Genomic DNA, 13,788 nt, shown 5'->3' on the forward strand with positions numbered 1-13,788 from the left:
CAATCTCATGAAACTTTGTGTTTGTGTCGGTGCCTTTAATTATACTGTACTCAACTTGTAAAATGGAGTATTGGTTTAAGATTTATTTGTGTGTTGGGAGCCAAGTACAAAGGGAAAGAATCTGTTTCTTTAACATAAGCTTCTAATTTGATTGCTCATGATTGCACCCTTCAGTTATTGTCAGTGTTGCCTGTATTTTTTAGCTGGATGAAATTGACTCTTTTTTCTTTTTTGATGTTCATTATCTCCCCTCTTGTTCTGCTTTGCTGCAGTCTTCAATCTCAAGCTCTTGAAAAGTTTAAAGGCTGTCCCAGACAATAACCACAACCAGGTACCTGGTTTTGGTCATAGCCTTTGACTGTATGGGCATGTAGATAAGTTGAAGATAGTATTATTAGTACCTTTAACTGTTAATTGTCTGTAGCAGTGCTTTGCTTGCATGGTAACTAAAGCTTGAATGCAACTAACAGTAGTCAAGTTTGCCCAATAGTGCAAGAGGCTGAGCAATGATCCTAAGTACACCATCTACTTTCCAAGTTGCAGTTAACCGTAGTGGTATAGAGAGCATTGTACTTTGGAAAATATCTGACTTTAATACACTAAAAAAAAATGAAAGCCGTTTACAATTTCCTGTAACGCCGGTTAGAGCACAGCTCTTGAGGAGGAGGATGGAAGCGTACTGAGGGATAGGTGACTTCTTGAGGTCACGTGACCCCAAGGGGGGGTCGTGTGACATCAGGGGGGTCACGTGACGTCGAGGGAGGGCGGTCACGTGACCTCAGGGGGTCACGTGACCTCGGAGGAGGGGGGGAGAGGGGGTCGCATGACCTCAGGGGGTCACATGACCTTCAGGGGGGTCACGTGACCTCGCGGTGACGCCGACGGCGACGCCGCTCAAGCCGGAAACGGCCCCTAAGAGCTGCGCTCTAAAATTCCCCTCCTCCCCCCCCCCCCCCATGGAGCAGGCTGCCACTTGACTGGAATACACATTTCACCTATGGGCAATGGTGTTATAATCAAGCTTCTGAACATAGCCTGTATACAAATATACAGCAGAACCATAACCAATGTTGAGTTTAGCTGACCACAACAAGCTAGCGACATTGCTTTTTCAAGTATGTTGCTAAGATCTCCCAATACAAGGGGGATAGCCCCAAATCCAAACCGAAGTGCTGCCATCTGAACAGCAGTGCCAGATGATAAGTGATTCATTGTAGCTGGTGGCTTTCTGTAGACCAGTGGTTCTCAAATGGCGGTTCGCAGTACCTTTGGGGTCTGCGAAGGCACTCTAGGGGTCCTCGAAGCCCTGCCTCATCAGCCAAACCATGCAATAAAAGTAGTCTTTTTTTTCTGATGGAGAAGAAATTTTTTAATTTTCGGACGAGTTTTTTTTAGTGTGTTTGTCAATGAGAGAAGTCTACTTCAAACTAGCCTTTGGTTATATCCATTTTTATATCATTATTATATTTAACCTATACCTTTTCTCCCCTTACCACGAACGGGGTCCTCCATCATCTTTGCAGACCCACAAGGAGTCCGCAAAACATCGATAGTTGAAAACCACTTCTGTAGACGAAAACAAGTTCTTTACTTCTAGTTACATAAAGGTCTAATGCTGCTCTTTTAAAGGGGTACAGAAACGAAATTCTAGCACCTATTGTCTACATGTCGATTACATTTTTGCAACACCACGAAGACTTAAAATTTTGTTTGAAAAGGCCTCAAAGCTTTGTTTAAATCAAATGAAACAATTACCAAATTGCACCTGGTGGATGTTTCCAAAGCTACTTTGAATGTTGTTAGGCCAGTTGTCCCCTAGAAGCAGAGCCACTCCGCAGAAATATGGTGCCAAGCTCCGATCGCCTGTCAAATAGGGACAAACCGGATTTCCCTTCTCTCCTGCTCCTACAACTGGGGAGTAGAAAGGAAGGGGGAGAGGGGGAGAGACCAAGAGAGGGAGGTCATTGCAGTCTTGGGTGCAAGCGAGTTACCTTTTCTCCGCTTGCATCGCCCACCCGCTGCCAGTCCTCTGGTATCCTGAACGGCTAGGTCGTAACGCTACCACACACCAAATGGCAAAGCTTGTAACCATGCCAGCCTCGTCGTAGACTTGCTTGTGCTGGGACGAAAGACATTGCAAATACATCGGAGGCACCGAGTCTCTCGAGATGCATCGCACTCTGCAATGGCCGCTCTTCGGGTGCTTGCCAGAATCGGCTCTTTAAAACGAAAAATATAGCAATCCGTTCAAAATGCAAGTATGCGATAGTATGTGAGAGGTATATTTCAATTTTTGTTTTAGTATCTCTTTACACTTTGTTATGATGTAAGCATGAATCAAACATGTCTTTCAGTAAAATTTCGGCCATCTTTGGTGAACAAACAGCGTCTAAAACTTAAAGCGTTCTCATTCTCTTTAAGCGACACCTTGTACAAATAAACTAATGTGTGGGATGTGGAGGCTACAGCAGAATTAAAGAGAGATGTAAATAGCGACTCACTGGTCGAGACGTCTGCATAACTCTGTGGGTAACTTTGTAATGTTTCTGGTTCTCGAGCCTGGGGGCTGTCGGACTGTCACCTTTCTTTTTCATTAATTTCGTCGCAACGCTTCCGGCATCGAGACGTCTAAGGTGTAAGTCTTTCCAGTGTTTCGTGGGTTTGTGGCATCGGTCCAGTTGGCTCGTCATTGTGCGTCTGGTCACCCTAGGGATCATGCCGGAAGCGAAACTCTCGGACCCTGCACTCGTCACTTGTTTACGACCATTGCCTCGAATAACTTTTATTTTGCGGCAGTCCCAAAGGCTACACACTCTCGTTTGTTTCGCTTTCCCAGCGTTCTCAAGAGGATGTGACATAAGGGTATTCAAACTATAGGAAGAGGCATTGTATCGTTGTTGTGATGGAGTCGAATCTAAATTTATAGATTTGCCAAGTCTGAGTAAACAAGGAAAAACAAATTTAGTGGCAGACATTTGTTTAGGGTCCATGAAATGACTTTCTTCTTGCCCAGTAGAAATGTGCAAGCAAGCTTGATCCATAGACTACTTACTGCCAGACCTTAAAGGGATACTGAACCAAAGATTTTAGTGCCCACAATAAGTGGTGCACATTCTTTCCATGAGCCAGCAGCCACCGGTGTGCGCGAGCACACGCAACGAAAATGACGTCGAAGACCTCCATTCGCGCTTAAGAGGACAGTGAAATGCATGGGCTTGGGGCCAAAGGAGAATAAAGACAGGCTTTTCATCTCCTGAAGTGAAAGCTACGCCCTTGTTACACCAATTAATCGCTTACCTTTGACACCAGACACTACAGTGTAGATGAAAAACTTGTCTTTATTCTCCTTTGGGCCGAAGCCCATACATTTCAATGTCATCTTAACCGCAAATGGAGGTCTCCGACGTCATTTTGGTTGCGTGTGCTCGCGCACACCGGCGGCTGCTGGCTCGTGAAAAGAATGTGCGCCACTCATTATGGACACTAAATTCCTTGGTTCAGTATCCCTTTAAAGGGGACGAAGCCACTTTCTGCAATTGTATATTTATGGTCATAACTCAGTATAAGCTCTAAGCACCCTAAAATTTTTTTTAAAAATCAGTATAGAAGATTGAGACACTAGAGGGCGCCGTCAGACAAGCAAAGCATTTCCCCTTGCAACGGCGCCCTCTGGTGTCCTGATCTTCGTTATAAACAACCGTTATTCGTAGATAGCTAGTACTATGTGCATTTGATCTCTCAAATACTGCAAAACTTTCGCTCGGGTGAAATGCAGTTCCAGGGCCACATCATGGATGGTGCCACCAGGCCTGTGTGTACTCTTGTCGTGAGAGACGGCAAGGGTTCTGTCCTAAGCAAACGCAAGTGTCTGCGGCAGCCTTTAGTTTAGTATGTGCTACGTAATATCTCTACCCTCAAAATTTGCACAGAAAATGCTCGTTAGGTTTACAGTCGATAAATGCAAAGCGAAAAAAAAGCTTTAAAAATAGGTAAAGGTGGTTCTGCAGGTCTACTTTTAGGCAAGCTTGTGTAGGCCTATTACATAGAGCCCTAGCTTCATCCTGGTCCCTGACTGTGTATGGTGGGCTTCTCGTTGATTTGCAGGTCTTCTACATGGCTGTGGTGCTCTATGCTCCAGCTGTGGCCCTAAGTGCAGTCACAGGCATATCCAAGTGGCTCTCCATCATCTCCGTGGGGCTTGTCTGCACTTTCTATTGTACTATCGTAAGTTGCTTCTGGGCACCTGATTGCATGTTTTGTGTTTAAGCTTGCTGTTGCAGTAGAACATATATTGCACGATAAAGGCTTCTGTATTTTTTTTCTGGGTGAATGTTAAGCTGGGAGAATAACGGCAGCTGAGCTTTTTTTAAAAATACCCAATGTCTGTGTTGTAGAAACATCTCAGAATTGATATGTGCCCGTTTCATGACAATTTGAATTATAATGGTGCCCCATTTACTTTCCTGCCCTTGACTGTTGAAGTCATGCTTGAAGCTAGATATGAGAACTTAATTCGTCCTCATAAATTACAGGTGACCCATAGATGGGTCAAGTCCTTAGGTTAACCGATTGCCTCTGTGTGGCATTGAATGTTTTATTTTGACTTGCGAAACATTTGAACACTGTCTGGTTCGTGACGCTCAGTCGTTAAAGATTTTCTGGTGCGTCACTCATAGCCTTAAGTTTCTTAGATGCATTGCAACATAAATCCCACCCCACCAGTCATCTGGATTTTGTCAAAAAAGTGGAATTAGTGATGTTTTGGTATCTTAAGTACAATATGTGGAAAAGCTTGAAAATACATAATCTTATCTATCTATCTGACTGGATGGGGGACAGAATGGACTGAAAGCTTGAGTCAATTTCATGTCCAAAGCATGCGTTCACGGAACAAGGTTTCATTGTCATGCAAAACGAACCATCGTCTTCAGTCGCACACGAGTAATGAGAGTGCGAAGGCATTTTTCCCATTCTCGCTCAGTCAAACCGCGGTCGTAAAAATGACTGCAAATACAAACTAGTGCTTATTGGCTGTTTGCACCGTATATACATGCTCTGAATCTAAAACTTGAAGGTTAATGTTTGGCAGCCCTCTGCCTGGTTAGGAATAGACATTAAGCGAAAGATAGGAACTCTAACCAAAAGTTTAATAAACAGTGACCTGACGTTTTGAGGCCAGTTAGGTCCCTTGTTTACGGGTGAGTGGCTGACAGAATAGGCGTCGCTTAAATTGAAGCGACGCGTGTTCTGTCAGTCACTCACCCACCCGTGAACAAGGGATCGAACTGGTCTCGAAACTTCCGGTCACTGTTTACTAAACTTCTGGTTAGAGTCCCTATATCTCGCTTAATAAATCTGAAACCATGGAAAACATGCTACTGTGGAAGAAAAGCAATAGAAATAGAAAAAAACACAGGCACAGCAAGCATCGGGAGACTATTGAAAATTGAGAACACGGAGCAACGAGACAGGGCGGGAATATTCTTTCACTGGAAGGGGATCTGAGTGTTAGGTGTACTCTGGTGTCCTCTTGCATGGCACATGCATTCCCTAGGGAGTGACTGCTGTGTTGCCGCCTGGTTTGGATTACTCAGCCCAAGTGAAAGTAGAAAGCAAGCCGGACTGAACTTGCAGCAGTTGGGATGTTTCAGAGATGTTTGTTTGTGGTATGGATGAAAATTCTTGTTCATTTGTCATTGTGTTTGAACTGCAGGGTGGAGAGTAAAAATAAATATGATTTCAATCGTGATTTAAATCTGACCAGCTTTCATGTGACAATATAAATCAAACCTTTCCTAAAAAAAATAATTTGGGACTTTTTTTATTGTTTTTATATATTTTTACACTTTTTATTTGCACTTGTTTTCTGTTTAAATAAAAAAAAAATTGTTGAGTAAGAAAGATTTATGTAAGGCTGAATACGAGCAAAAAGCAGTGCTTTTCTGAGCAAGTCGGAGCGCTGAGCTTGATGTGCTTCTTCCACCTCGTTCGTCTGTTACGTAACATACTATTGCCACAAAACCAGAATGCAAGAAGAAATGAACTAAAAAATGTATGTTCTATTGTTATCAAGTCGGAATGCAGAAGAAAAATGTACTTTGAATGTGCAGTAATTCTTTCTTTTGCATTGTTTTCAGTGAACAGATGCATTGATCAATCAATCTGCCATGTTTAAAAATACATCTTGTGCTAAAAAATCGCTATTTTCTAGCTGCATTCATTTTAATCAAATATATTTGATTTAAATGAAATAAACACTATGTAAATCAAATAAATCTAATTTAATCAAATTTATTAAACTTTTTAGTTGCATTTTTTTTTTAAAGCCATTTTATGAGGCATCATTATCCAAATAAAACACCACACCAAGAACGCAGTCTTGCAAGCTTTGAGATTGTTTAAGCACTGACACTGCTGCAACGTTTTCAGATTCCAGTCAGTTGTTTAGTTTACTGTGAAGAGCAGTGAGAAGAATAAAGTTGAGGATGATCTCTTTTTTCCATGTAGCCAGTGGCATAGCCAGGATTTTTTTTTTCGGGAGGGGTCCAGGGGCATCCCTTCCAATGACGCAGGGTGAGCTCGTTGGTACGGATGATTAGGGAGGCGCTGTTAAAGTGCCCCTGAAAAGAAAGAAAAAAGTTTTCTAAACAGTCTGGTAGGGACACGCGTGTAAAAAAAAATGAAATTTACACAAAAAAATAATTTTAGGGGCCATATTCACGGCGAGAGATTTATTTGTATTTTGCGCGCAAAATTCACGACGTCGCTGAGGTCATTCACTTTTCCACCTCAAGGAGAATGTGAAGCCGATTCAGCTCTCCTCCACGCTCCCGAAATGCCAAGAGAGAAAACAAGTGGAAAGGAGGTGACTACCGACTAAATCTCGTCTCGCGCAGTCAGCATTGCTCTAAAAAAATATTAATAAATAACAAATTAAATTTTTTGAAACTCGTGTCCCAACCAAACTGTTGAAAAAAATTTTTTTTTTGTGTGTGTTTTTTAAGATTAAACGGGTAAAGCTGCATTGTCATTTTGGAAAACTGAGCAGGCTTCGTTTACAGGAACACGCACGTGGTGGGTCACTGTTTTACTATCTTCGTAGTTGCGGCCCACCAACTTTAAAAGCTTCCTCACAGCACACAGCTCCCCCCGCTTTTTGTGGTACCACTGCATTACCAACATGTGAAGGCCAGACAAAACACAAAGATAGCTATACAATCACAAAAAATAAATCAGCAAAAAAAAAAAAATTTACACTGTAAAATTAAAGCAAAAATCAAAATCTATTATCTATTAAACGTTTAACACATTCGTGCTGCAGAACCAGATGCCGAAGGAAAGAAAGTCTCATCTTTGCTAGGCCGCTTTATCTTGCAGTGTAGTCTAAAGACAGCAGCAGCATATCCTCGGGGTCATGAGAAGCCATCAGTCCGAACTCGTCGTTTCGTCATTCGAGAAATGACATGATACACCACACACAAACACGCAAACCACATGTCGAACGTGGAAATGAACTTGACTACCCACGTGCCTATGTGTAATGAGAATATGAAGGCTTGTCTCTTCGAATTTTTTTATGTTTCCTGCAACGAAGAGATTAATCTAATAAGGAATTGCATCGGATGCCACCTTGACATGCAAAGCAGAAAGCAAGGCGGACCGTCATCGCATCCGTGAGCGACTCGATGGAGGGAAATTTCACAAAGTGAGGGAGACTTTGCCAAAAATAGGCAAATTTTAGCCGTCCAATGCCCGTCTGGTCTGCGCTACAGGCGGACGCCCTCTGTCCGGAGGCCCTATTTCAGAACGTCCATCGTCCCCCTCAAAATCCTAGCAATTCTGCCCGAAACAACGGCGGAAGCTGAGCGCTTGTTCTCTTAACTACGGCGGTTGAAAGCATGCCTGAGAGCGTCCACCTCGAATGAGCGACTGCTCGGTCTTCAGCTTTTGAATGTTAACCGCGACATTGAAGTTTAAGCGAAGAACATCCTGAATATTTTTTGCCGTGAATGCAGGCGGCTGCATCTTAATGTGTACGCGCTTGGCATAAACGAGATGATAAAGATAGCCTGTAAGTTGTTTTCTGAAATAACTAGTCACAATTATCTTTTTATTCGCGGTAATTTCTAGTCGAAAGCACGTAATTCTGATCAGCACCCGTTGCTTACAGTGAAATTGTCTTTACAATTCATTTAATATTGCTTACATCACTGACACTGTTTTATATGATCAACATGTGTTCAATTTATAATGTTCACTTTGGTTTGATTGAACTTTGTAATTCAGTAAAAGTAGTTTGTTATACTTTGCCTTGAAATTGCCATCCTTCACCCTACAAATGTTTCAAAATATCCGTTCTCTACATGCTGTGATCAAGTTCCGCATCCCATAGAATATACATCAGTGAAGCAATATTGCATATTTTATTAATTTGACCACTTTCCACCCAACTAACATTTTTCCCAAAAGCACGTAAATTGGAGATAGTCCGCGCTTCCCCGTTGATCCGTGCCTCGTGCAAAACCGACTGCATGAGCATGGGAGCGAGCGGGCCCCGGTGGTGGTGATGGGGGGGGGGGGGGGGGGGGGGGGTGTAGCTTTGGCATTTCGAGGGGGGGGGGGGGGGTTCGACTTCCCAAAACCCCCCTTTTCCTACGCCACTGCATGTAGCTATTGGTCATCATGCCCAGACAATTAGCAACACCACTGACAGAGTGGTGACATTTACCTTGGCAAGTCATGTTTTGCTGAATAAAACTTTGTGCATGATTTCTGTGTAAAAAACGTGTTAGTGAAGGACAGCATTAATTTTAGCAACCCCTTTTTATATCTGGTAACTGATGACTTTCAAAATGAGAAAACTACATTCAAGTGCTGTCATAACATTACTGCTTTAGTTTTTTTTTATTATGTTTGATGTTTTTAATTATATTGAGTAAAATGGGGGGGGGAGGGCATTTATAATAAGATATTTTTTATTTATATTACTCTACTTGCTGGCCGCTTATACAGAGGCCAAGGCAACTACAACCGTGCAGTGCAGCATAAAATATATTAAACAAGGAAATAACAAAAATATACTTATGCACAAAAATACCGGTATATAGAACTGGCACCGCACTCTCAGTGCAAACAATGTGAAAATGAAAGTAAGAACACTTGAGTGCTCTTTAGTAAGGCAGCATTAAAACAATGTCTGGGACTAGTTGTGGAAGTTTGTAGAATCTGGATGCAATTTCTTCAAACTCGTGTCCTTGGGGAAAAGTCACTGTACGCCGGTAAACGTGTCAAGGGGAGTCTGTTTAAAAGCTCTTCAGGAAGTTTGTTCCAAACCATAACTGTGCATTGATAGTAAGCTGTACTTGAAAACATTTGTGTGGCAGAAAAACTTGCACATTGCTTTATGGTGTCTTTTCTAGCTGTTAGGTTAGTGTCAGGTGCAACATAACCGCTCCTGCCGAGGGTTAACTGGTGGAGCAACTGTAGTGTGATGATTTTCCTTTGCTTGGCCAGGTGCAGCAGAGTATGAGCTAAGCGAGCACCTCTCTGGTTACTGATCCCAAAGGTACAATGCAAAGATAAAAACGGGGCCATTCGCCACAATGTTCAGGGAAATGTCTGCCCATCAAACATACTGCCATTCAATATTTGTATTTCGGAATAGCAATTCTCTAAAACTACACGGAGCTCTCGGATAGTGAGTAGCGATCAAGTTGGGGAAGTGCCACTTGGATAAGGTGCGCATCAGACTAACATAGCATAGAATGCAAGGTGGATTTGAGATTGTCGAAAGTCGGTGTCTTTGTTATCTTCTTTGTTTTCGTTATCACGGATGTCCTCGGACCTCTCAGTCCAGTGTCACATCATTCTAAGAGAATAGGCATTAACTGACCTCGTAGTCTGCGGTTAGGCTATTTTCTAGTGATTGTCAATCTTTCAGTGCTTTCCGGTTTAAGATAAACTCCCTTTTGTTTGGTAGCAAAAAAAAAAAAATACTTCAGTACATATGTATTTTGTCATGATTTGTTTTGTTTTATTGTCTGCGCTTGTGTCATTTGGGGTGTAGGTGTTTACCAACGTCACGATTCACGGTTTTGGTTTCTGTGGGAGTGGGAAATCTTTGCTCAAGAAGTGGTATGAGAGATGTTTTGGTGATGAGCATTGAATTGCAATATTGATATATTTTATTCAGTTGTTTTATTTAAAACATACTTGCCATTAGATCAAAGCAGGAGGGTAAGCTCGTTGAACTGCATAAACACCTATACAAAAATATATGATCAAATGACGTGTCAAACATCAGCTGGTTCCCAGCCACGGTGAAGGAAGGCTCTTTAGGTGTGGAGACTCCTCTCCTCGCCCCGTCAGAACGGCGAACACATCACGTCCCCTCCTTTCCTATGTTTTCTCCATGCGACGCAGACACAACAGACTGCCCATCTGTTCAGGGTCGGGTTCTGTCTGGCATTCTTGTGGCAGACGCTTCTCCGGTTTCGGTCGAAGGTGCAAAGGGGTTCGGATCGCATGAGAAGGCGACAGGACTGCAAAGGAAAAAACCGAGATGCAAAGAAAAGAAGAAAGAGTCCCGACTGTGCAACTCGTAATGTGGAAAAGAACTCCAAAAGTAGCTATAGAGTGTGTCATACATTAAAAAATGTTTTAACAGCGGTTTTTTTTACAGCGATTTTTTTTAAAGTTTGGGATGATATTATTATTATTATACTTATATCAGAAGTTCCATTAATAAAACCGGTTTGCTTTCCTTGACAAGTTTGGTTACTATAATCTTTTGCTGCAATCTGCTACATGCAAATGTAAGTGTACTAACAAAGTGAACCTTTCAAAGAATGCTGCTTTCATTAATGTGTGCGTGCAAAATGTGTAACTTCGTGCCAATTTGGCCAGCAGTTCAATTTAGCAGGACTCAAAGGCTGTCTTAAAATGTAAAAGAATAATCGCGTTAGCTGCCCCACATGTTTAAAAAAAAATTTTTGTTTTTTTAATAGTCCATTTGAATCAACGGGAGTTTGCGAACTCGATATATATATTATATATTTTTTTTAGAAAAGTCATGTGAACGGTGCTTAAAGCAATTCAGTTCTTTATTATCCGTTAACAAGGTTTGAGCTAATCATTCTTTATTTTTGTGCATTTTTCTTTTCTTTCAGTCGCACTCAAGTTATCGTTCACCTGCGCTACAATCAGAGTTTATTCATTTTACAAACGCTTCCAGACGTTACTATTGCGCTACTGAGGAAACAGACGGAATGTAAGCTAGGCTAGAAATTATCTACAGGCGAGGGATATTTCTTTTTCACTCGTAGACCGCCGCGTCGGCTGGTATTGGGGAGTTACTCTTGTTTGTCAGTCTGCCATATTTGGGGTTATGAAAACTTCAGTGGTGCTGAGAGAGATGATAGTTGAATGGCCCCACCTACATACCACATCGTACGCGAACCCGTAGCCACCGGAAAGCAAGCTGCACGCCGAGCAGGCAGCTAGCACAGGCGGCCCGGTGTGCTGCCGGATGGCCTGAAACTTACGGCGCCATCTGGGGGTGGCTCCGTGAAGCCAAGCGCGCGGGGTGTCATTATCTGGTCGCAGCGGAGAGCGGATACTCTACACCTAAAAAGCCTTCCTACACAGTGTTCCCGGCAAATGTACTGCAAAACATTAGCTCCCCTGGAAGGAGGTTTTTACAGCGGAGCTGTGAAGGGCTAGTTTCCCCAGGGTCGTGTCCCCCACAAAGAAATGTTGACACAAAACTCTGGTTGTCGCCGTTGCTCATAGATGGCGGTAGCTGTCCAGAGTGTTGTTTGCCAGTTGTCCGCTTGCCGCCATTTCTCATAGATGGCACAACCTTTCGAGCCTTTCCACTCTGGCTTGCCGACTTGCGGCCGGCCATTACTTCAATCCCACCATGGTACAGCTTCGCTGGTCCTCCTTCTTCACCAAGTGGAAAGGCTAAAAAGTTTTTTTATTTTTTTTGCTGTTGAACGCAATTTTTGAACTCGTGATTGTCTCCCCTTTCGACAGGGTGGCATGAAGGCGGTGCTATGGACGGACCTCTTCCAGTCCTTGCTCATGTACATCGCTATGCTTGCCGTGGTCATTGTGGGCACCTACAACATGGGGGGCCTGGACAAGGTCTGGCAGGAGGCACAAGAGGGGGGCCGGATAGAGTTCTTCAAGTGAGCTTTACCCCACCCCCTGCTATTCAATACGCCATTCCGGAAATATGCAGCGTTTCCCGTCGTCTTTTCGGCGCACGACGGTAATCCGATGTACAGTTTGTGCAGAAAAACTCGTGAATGAGAGGTTGATCTTCGTTTAGCATTGTGCGACTTCAGAACATAAAGAATGCAGGACAATAACAAAACTGGGTATGCATCGGCTTTGTTTGCCTTATTGCGGAGGAGGCGCCGTGTAACCGAACTTTTGGTTGCACGTCAAAAGATCCCCAGGTGGTCCAAATTAATCCTCAGTCCTCCGCTGAGGCGTGCCAGATGCCCGTCGTTGGTTTGGCACGTAAAACCCCCAAATATGACTTTTGGCTTTGTTTGCAATATGTTTGCTCTCTTCCTTTTTTTTTTGTGTGTGTGTGTGTGTTTTGAACTTCAGTGGTAAGAGGGAAGGAATTTACCCACTTTCAGAATGTAATGAGCATGTGAGCCAGCCCAAACCTTGCATCGGAGCGGCCACACGATTTCCCGTGCAACGTGGGATCGACGAGAGGCTTTGTTAGGTCTTGCAGGATTGGGGCTTCGTCTCGTGATGTAATATGAATATAAATGTTTAGATGAATGAATGCTGCAAGCAACCCAACTTTTGTGACTTCAAAATAGTGTCGCAAAATAGATCATGCGAATATATTACTCTATGGCAGTGGTTCTCAAAGGGGGTCTGCAAGGCCAAGATAAATGGATCAAACCACATGCGTGGAGTGAGTAGGGTTGATCAAAGTTGGTTTGCGCGCATTTAGTTTTCTTGGTATACTTTTTTGTCACTGTTATCTGCCAATGATGGTTGGAGTCCCGCCATCATTTCCACCGATCTAGACAGGGGTCCCCAAAGCATCACTAGTTGAGAAACACTGCTGTATTCGCAACTCCAATGCCCTGTAGGTGGCGGGACAGTAGTACCAATATGGCGGAAGAGACTGAGATAGATTCTCCAGGATATCCCGTGCGCCTGCTCGCTGACGCTGTTCAGCGCGCTAAAAATGATTCATTTGTCTACAAATGCGAAGCGGTTAGGTAGGGATCATATACCAGGTGACAGAGATGCTATTGCGCATTGGGAAAACGAGCATGGTGTTATTTAAAAGTTTCAGAAACCTCAGATTGCGAAGCTTTGTGGTGAGCGAGCGCGTTTTAGGCACCGGCCACGTTACTACTATTTGTGGCAGAATATTTTTGAGGGAGATGAAGGTATTATGTTTGCGCTTTGCCTGGCCGTTAGTTCTCTAAGAAGAGAGCCGCGAACATTGACCGTCAAGCTTCGAAAAGAGCAGCGTTCACAGTATTGGTGTCTTCGCGTCCCAGCCTCGCAACTCGCTGCTCACAGTCTCGGTTTTAGTGTATTGCAACATGTAATTAAACTGCTCTATGGTTATTGATAGAAAGTTTGTTACCGCAGGCTACCGTGCGGTAAAGCGCTACAACCGCAAGCTTGCGCTGCGCCTCCGAAGCAGAATTTTCAGTGCTCTACAGGAGCGTTGCCGTGCTTATCACTATAAAAAGAAAAAAAAAAATGAGTTCTGATTCTTACACCGCTCGTCACATATAC

The 13,788-nt window shown here is 43.3% G+C and overlaps 1 protein-coding gene across 2 annotated transcripts in view; it reads left to right on the top strand.

Annotated features, from left to right (window-relative positions):
- Positions 1-13,788, top strand: part of LOC8036601 (putative sodium-dependent multivitamin transporter) — a 56,829-nt gene that overhangs the window by 18,196 nt on the left and 24,845 nt on the right. The window contains exons 1-3 of one of the 2 annotated variants that reach the window (XM_040500682.2): positions 3,676-3,811; positions 4,105-4,224; positions 12,037-12,191. In XM_040500682.2, coding sequence (XP_040356616.1) covers positions 3,770-3,811; positions 4,105-4,224; positions 12,037-12,191 — 317 coding nt within the window. In that variant the 5' untranslated portion in view covers positions 3,676-3,769. Of the gene's footprint in view, positions 1-3,675; positions 3,812-4,104; positions 4,225-12,036; positions 12,192-13,788 lie in introns of those variants that run through there. The other variant, XM_040209611.3, reaches the window with a different exon arrangement.

This window comes from Ixodes scapularis, unplaced genomic scaffold, assembly GCF_016920785.2.
Source record: "Ixodes scapularis isolate PalLabHiFi unplaced genomic scaffold, ASM1692078v2 PGA_scaffold5__190_contigs__length_132052651, whole genome shotgun sequence".
Lineage (NCBI taxonomy): Eukaryota > Metazoa > Arthropoda > Arachnida > Ixodida > Ixodidae > Ixodes > Ixodes scapularis.